We start from the raw sequence: 7,060 nt of genomic DNA, 5'->3' as shown, positions 1-7,060 counted from the left end.
TCATTGTGTTCTCCTTCTCAATTGTGACTTTTCGAACGAAGGGTTCCTTGTCGGGTTTTCATTTTCAAAATACCCTCAAGCAATTCATCCCGTTGCACTCCACCTTTCAGGTGACAAGGTAAAGTTTCTTTGTGAAGCTTGTTACGATAATATGCTTGTCTTGGTCCACGTGGTAGGTCACTTAAACATCCAACTTTCATCACTACACCCGATTTTTGTGTTGCCATAGACACTGCATCTTTTGGTCCTACCGTATGTGTGTATGTATGTATGTAAATCTTTATTTAAACACGGAAAATCATCAGTTAAGCTTAAGTTAAAAACTAAAACTAATTACAACTGCTTTACATGATTGCCGTGTGGGAATCCGATATATCAGCTACCTTCTTGATATTTCGCTTAAAATGCTCAACGGATGCAGCATTTTTTAAGCTTTTGGGCAAGTTATTCCATAGCATGGCCCCGCTGTAAGAGAAGCTTCGTTTCAAATAATTGGTGCTTGGTTTGGACAGGGTCAGCCTTCCCTCAGAGTTTCTTAAGTTGTAAGCAGAGTGACGCTGAGAGAAAAGACTTTGTAGATAATCCGGAGCAAGGTCATTCATGGTTTTATACATCATTAAGGCTTTTTGTTTCTTTCGGCGAAGAGACAGCCTCTCCCAGCTGAGGGTGGAAAGAGGGTGGTTTGAGCTCGCATCAAAGGGTGATTTAGTAATAACTCTGGCTGCGCGATTCTGTAATTTCTGGAGCTTATCACTCAAGTAACCACTCAAACAGTCCCAGACGGGGCTGCAGTAATCAAAATGAGGCATAATTAAGGTGTTAAGCTTACGATCAAGGTTTCGCACAATTGATGGCTTTGTTCTCGTGTGTGGCGTGCCTCTACCAATCTTGGAACTCTTATGAGGCTTCGTTGCAAATTTCATCTCTTCTTTATCGTAGATGTACTGAACGCATGCTACATTGTTGACGATGGCACCATTTTCGTCTCTTACATGCATGATTCGCCTATGGAACTTGTTGTTCTGCTCGACATTCCAGCTGTGGTATAAACGCTCCAGGTAATAACACCTAGCTCTTGGTAATGAATTAGCTTGCTCAAAACTGATAACAGCCACTTTCAATTCGCCATTGTCGTCATCCTCAACATCAACAGGTATGGTCCGTTTGCCATCATAGTTGTCATATTGTGGCAATCCATCTGCTCGAAGGTCGTCCAGCGGAATGCGTCGTAAATCAATTAGGAAAACAGCGTTCATCTGAACTTGCTTGGGACACTCAATACATTTCAGGGCATCGTTCGTTGCGTTAAACAATAGTTGAACCATTCCTTCAGTGGTAAAGGTTGTCTTGCGTCTCGTGAAGATTGGGATGCTTTTGTTACCATTGTAGAAATCACCGACACCCCTTAAAGGACTTTGACAAGGGTCGTCGACGTCACTTGAGCTACCGGATTCATAGTGTCCCCATTTGTAAAGAGAGGGTTTTTTTTCCGGACTACTGTCTGACAGAGTTTAATCAACGACCTTCAAAAGAAAAGCAGCGTTAGTTTTCAGTATGTCTTGATAACTTTTACAACTCTCTTTACCCTGATTTCTGCCGTTGGTACAGCACTAGACTATGGTGCGGGAGAAATTATCACTCAGGATCTCAAAATAACCAAAGATAAAGTGCCACGAGGAAAGCAACAGTTAGGGGGAGTGGGAATAGTGCCGTTATTTCACGAGCCTATTTTACCATAAGAACCCTCAGCTTCGAACTCAGACTCTTTCTCCTCTCCTCTCTTATCGTCCATAGTAGGAAGACACAGGTTGACCTGATCACGTGACCATCCAAAATCTGGGTGGTAAAATATTTGCTGTTAGGGAGAGGTAGTAATGTTGAAAATATAATGAACTGGGCCATACGTTTTTGACAAACAGATCTTTTGATCTGGTGAAACGAAGGCTTTATACAGTATACATGCTGATTTCGGATCTTTTCGATTCAAGAATAGCGTTCATGATTTGCAAGATCTAATACGTTTGTTATATAATTTTGGATCTCTGATTTTGACAAAAAGAAAAACGCCCTTCAGCCTTTAGCAGTTCTTCCGAGATATTTCAATTTGGCCACATGTATTTGAAAGTCTTCATTTCACAGAGCGAGCCTACCAGAACTAGGGAGCACTTTGTCCGGGCCTCATGGGAAGTCACGTGAACAGGTGCAACCAGGGTCTGTACTCTTAACGAAAAGGGAAGAGAAGAGAGATAGCCTGGGTTACTAGTTGAAAAACAGAGTGGTGCCTGAGATGAACTTTGAACTTTTTTGTGGTTTGATTGACAAGACTTGTACCTTAACAGTAGATCAATTTCGGGAAAAATTAGTGTTAGACAAAGAACGTGACATCACCTTATGCTCTGGGGAAAGAACCCATACAAATCCTTATTTCATTTCCCAGAGCCTGGACATCATGTTAATTGTTTTAAGCTGAATTTTAATACTTCGAAATTGGTCTATTACAATACTTGTGAACTGCTGTGACCAAAGGAATTAACGAGTCTGGTTCGCCCCAGATCATTCCTTGATCAGAATTGATCTTTGTTCTCCAATGTCCTATTTTCTCAGACAATCTTCAGGATACTTATTATCAAAAGCAAAGAGAGGGGGGTTATCTGAATGAGGCTGCTCAATCGGGGTGGGGGGAGGGTGGTGCTCAATAAAGTTTTTCTTTTAAGGTACCATACAAACTTTGGCTAACCATTGCATGCAACAAGAAAAAAATACAACACTATCCATTTTAACCAAAACATCAAATGATTCTCCAGAGAGAGGACCGCGCACCGCGCACCGGTGGCTCAGTTGGTTGAGCACCGGGCTGTCACGCGGGAGGTCGTGAGTTCAACTTCAGCCGGATCAACATTCAGGGTTTTTAAATAACTGAGGAGAAAGTGCTGCCTTTGTAATTACTTCTGCAAATGGTTAGATTCTCTAGTCTTCTCGGATAAGGACGATAAGCCGGAGGTCCCGTCTCACAACCCTTCAATGTTCATAATCCTGTGGGACGTAAAAGAACCCGCACACTTGTCGCAAAGAGTAGGGCATGTAGTTCCCGGTGTGGTGGACTGTCTTCTGTGGTATATCATGGTTGGGAGGGGAAAAAAAAAGGCGCGCGTAAGGGCCCACTGACGTATTTTTGGGGGTGCGTTGCTAAGGATCGAATGTTTAGGTAATTTGAGAGAATTTGGCATTATTTTGGTCAGTTTCCAACTTTTGTAAGCCAATGACCCTAAATATGACGTCATCATACCACGCCCATGGTCACGTGACCATTAAAAGAAAAGTCTAAATTTGTCTCCGTGCTACGCAATTTGGGTGTTTAATCGATGGTTTGATAATTTGTATTCGTTTTTGCATCCAGCCAAGCATGGTTTTCTTTTTATTTTGAAAAATGTTCTTTTTAAAGACATAAACGGTACTGAATTACCCATAACTTTTTCAAAAAAGATGATTTCAAAAAATCAATGCTTAGCTATATTCTGTTTTTGGGGGTGAAACGTGCCATGTAAAAAAAAAATTAATTCAATTTCCGCCGGAAATGTAGATTTTTTCCTCAAACCGGAAGTCAGTTTGTTTACGCATGCGCAGTTGATCTGAGAACGAGCGTGAGGAAGGGCGAGGAAAACCTTCGATGGAAACAACAGTTTGTGCGGTGACTTTTGCTTGCGAGTGGGTTTTCTTGTCAGCTCATGATATGATGACGTCAGTTACCGGAAGAAACATTTCACTTCCTTAGCAACGCACGAAAAATCCGTCTGTGGGCCCTTAATTTGGAGCCTCGCTCTGTTGTGCGACCCCACCACAGCCTGTTTCTCTGTTGTGGTGAAAGTGATTAAATAAAGTAATTTAAATACTGATGCCTGCATAGGTGCATCTTAAATTGACAACTGATACAGTTTTTCCCGATATCCGTTCCACATTATTTAACTACTATATGAGAAAGTGGTTGGGGGAGAGGGAAAGCAGGCTTGTATTTGCTGTTTTGAGTCAGGAGGTACTTATACTCAAGTAAACACTGTACGTAGCTTGGACAATGCGATTAGTTATGAAACAAAGGTAAAATTAAAAGGCGGTTAGGTGCACTTTGTTTGAAACAGTAGGGGACAATTGGTGTGGTAGATCTGTCCTATCAGTGTATTGCTGGCTGGGCACATATTAGGCGGAGATAGCAACCACTTGAAGAATAGCAAGCTGCTCAAAAGTCTGAAGGGATATGATTGGATATACTACATATGATATATTAAGTTGACTAAGCAAAAAGAGATTGAAGTGTTGCCACTATTAAAAGTACTTGTAACACACATTACAATAGGAACATGTCTTTCATATAATGTAATTGCATTCCCCAGTCATCACCCGACATACTGACCCTTGAAAGCCTGGTTAAAGATGAGACATGTAAAGCTTACCTCTTGCTGGTGATACTCAAATCCTCCAACTCTGCAAAAATGAGGTAGATTACAAGTAAGACAAAAAGTGACAAACCAAGTAAAAGTTTAGTTTCCAACAAAATTTCATTGTCTTTTGCAGTTACTTTAATTTGCTTTCGTGAATCTTCTAAACAAGAAATCCGAGAATGTGCAATATTGGCCACTTTTAGTGATAAGTTGAACAGCATCATCATGACCATCATCATCATCATCATCATCAATATTTATTTAAACTCGAAATCTTATATGGTCTTCTTAGGAGTCTTGTAAAAAGTTACAAAGGATAAATTATGTATATCATTAGAATAACATTACATTAACTAACAAACTCATTAACTAGCCTTTAGTAAAAACCTATATAATAAACATTTCTCTGATTTACAGTGCACTAAAAATCATCTTGTTCCACAGAACAGAACCTCAGTAGTGAAGGCTACCTTTTGCGTATTCCGTTCTTGGTCTGGAGACATAGTAATTTATCTCAGAGTTTCCATTACCAGAAATCGGCGACATTTTGTGCCCGCGAAGTATTTGGCACGCGGTTTCAAATTATCAAGATGGCGGCATAAAGAAAGCAGTACATAGAAAAAACAAGGACTGAAATAACACACTATCAAAGGATCTGAATCAATTTAATTTCTCTTTTGAGGTGAAATGGAATGAAAAAGGGAATGAAAAAGGGGAAACTAGAGTCTGGGCTCTTGTTCGAATGACGATTTTAGAGAGAAGAAACAACTTCGTTTCATGCGTGTGACTTGGTAGAGTAAAAATAATTTTCAAAAACCAGGGCCCACAGTACACTTAGCCCGCGATATTCTGTATAATAATAATAATCATATATGAAGTACCCACCTGTAAAGATAGCGATCAAAACAAACTGGAGAAAGAAATCCTACTTTTCACAAGGAATAATAAGCGCAGTGGTGCGTTTTGGACCGCTTTTGTCGCAGAAATGGATGTATTTTTACCTCTTTTATCGCAATTTGGGCGGCAATTTGGGGAATGGATAAAGGCTGATTTTTATCACGTTTTAAAGTTTGAACATCGATCGACGATTAGAGAGGTCGGCACCAAGGATTCACATCAACGAAATGTTCTAAAATGTGGAGGGAAGGTAGGCACCTCTGAGCTTTTTTGAAAGAATTAGAGAGCTCAAGGAACTGTAACAGCCGTTCGTAAAATGTGTTGTTGGCGGCGCGTTGGTGAACTTTCGAGAGACCAAAACTACCGTAAATAATGATATGGTACGTACACTGTACATTTAGAGGTCGCCAAATGTCGTGTATGCCACTATAAATCTGAAATTTCCACTTCTTCAATTTTCTCCATACATTTCTCTATAACGATCGGCGGCCATTCTGGGAGAGCGGAAGGTCTGGGTCGAGTCTGGGCGTCCGCCATTTTGTCTTAAATTTCTGGTAATGTAAGATTGTGTACGTGTACGCCTGATGTGTTGGTAAAAATCCGCCTCAAGTACAATGGGGAAAGATTATTGTGGATTTTATACATAACCACAGCCAGTTGTTTAAGTCTTTTGTTTTTTGTCATGTAATTTTTGATAACTTAAATTTACTCTCTATGAGTATGTACTTAGTTTTCTTAAGAGAGTTAATTCGTTTGCTGTAAGCCATAACAGGATTAAGTTCAAATCATTATTCATTTTGTGTTCAAGGATATATGGATCTTCCGCAGACGAGGTAAGCGTCGTATGATTGGGATACATTATTGGTTTTGAAAACAAACTACATGAGGGAAGATCGTTAATGTAAAGAGTAAACATCTTTTCTACGCAATTCAATGCACAAGTGACACTTTCATTTCTAAGCCTAAAAAGCCTTCAGTGAAAAATATATTTAAACAAAACAGTTGACTTTACACAATTATACTTTCCCGCTGTCATTCAAATAGGATATAGCTGTTATGATTCTACTAAAGTTTCCAGGCAAAGCTGACAGCAAATGAACACCTGAAATTCCGGTAGGCCATTGTTGGGCCGACTTGATCAGCGTTCTTTATTCATTTTGAAACAAAACATCTTCAAGGAAAATTTTTCGTTGAATACGTAAAGGACATATGTTTGTATGTCATAAATCAAAAAGTAACGTGTAAACGGATAAATTAGTAGATTGTCTGACAACATGTAGCTCACATGAAAACATTGATGTAAAGCACTGATAAACAATTCATCACAATCATACCTTTCCTCGTAATGCCTCTTAAGATTTCTTGGTCGCGTCCTCTGGAAAAATACTCAATTCAATTAGACTCAGTGTTAAATAAAGCGACGTATTGACGAAAGATAAAACACGGAAAAGCAATACGAAAATTCGACTTACTTCTCTGTCCGCCATCTTAACCCTGAGATATCACGTGTCTAGTTTTCGCGGGAATTTAGCCTCAGACCACTACCGACCGAGAAGATCCTGGTGACCAGTTTCTGCAAGAGAAAATGAGAGGACAGAGAAGGAGGCTTCCGGTCCAGCCCTTGGGATATGTCATGTCTACGAAAGTTATTTTTAGACGAGCGGAAGTCTTTGTTCTAGCGGAAGTCTGTATTCCGAGACGTCCGCATGCAGGCCAACCTCGGTCTGACG

The 7,060-nt window shown here is 40.0% G+C and overlaps 1 protein-coding gene across 1 annotated transcript; it reads right to left on the bottom strand.

Annotated features, from left to right (window-relative positions):
• Nucleotides 1–267: 267 nt before the first annotated feature.
• Nucleotides 268–6,817, bottom strand: LOC137972557 (uncharacterized). Its single transcript, XM_068819304.1, has 5 exons — nt 6,803–6,817; nt 6,665–6,705; nt 4,446–4,476; nt 1,735–1,855; nt 268–1,501 (listed from the first exon to the last, which is right to left on the bottom strand). Exons 1-5 carry the CDS (start codon nt 6,815–6,817, stop codon nt 345–347), a joined length of 1,365 nt encoding a protein of 454 aa, XP_068675405.1. The 3' UTR covers nt 268–344.
• Nucleotides 6,818–7,060: the final 243 nt, after the last annotated feature.

This window comes from Montipora foliosa, chromosome 10, assembly GCF_036669935.1.
Source record: "Montipora foliosa isolate CH-2021 chromosome 10, ASM3666993v2, whole genome shotgun sequence".
Lineage (NCBI taxonomy): Eukaryota > Metazoa > Cnidaria > Anthozoa > Scleractinia > Acroporidae > Montipora > Montipora foliosa.
This window is presented reverse-complemented; position numbering and strand designations above follow the sequence as displayed.

Excerpts from the sequence above, each read along its gene's own strand:
- LOC137972557 (XM_068819304.1), bottom strand. Across the intron at positions 4,477-6,664 it reads AAGAGGCATTACGAGGAAAG|AGTTGGAGGATTTGAGTATC; the intron begins GTATGATTGTGA and ends TCATTTTTGCAG. Across the intron at positions 1,856-4,445 it reads TTGAGTATCACCAGCAAGAG|CAAATATTTTACCACCCAGA; the intron begins GTAAGCTTTACA and ends TCTCCCTAACAG.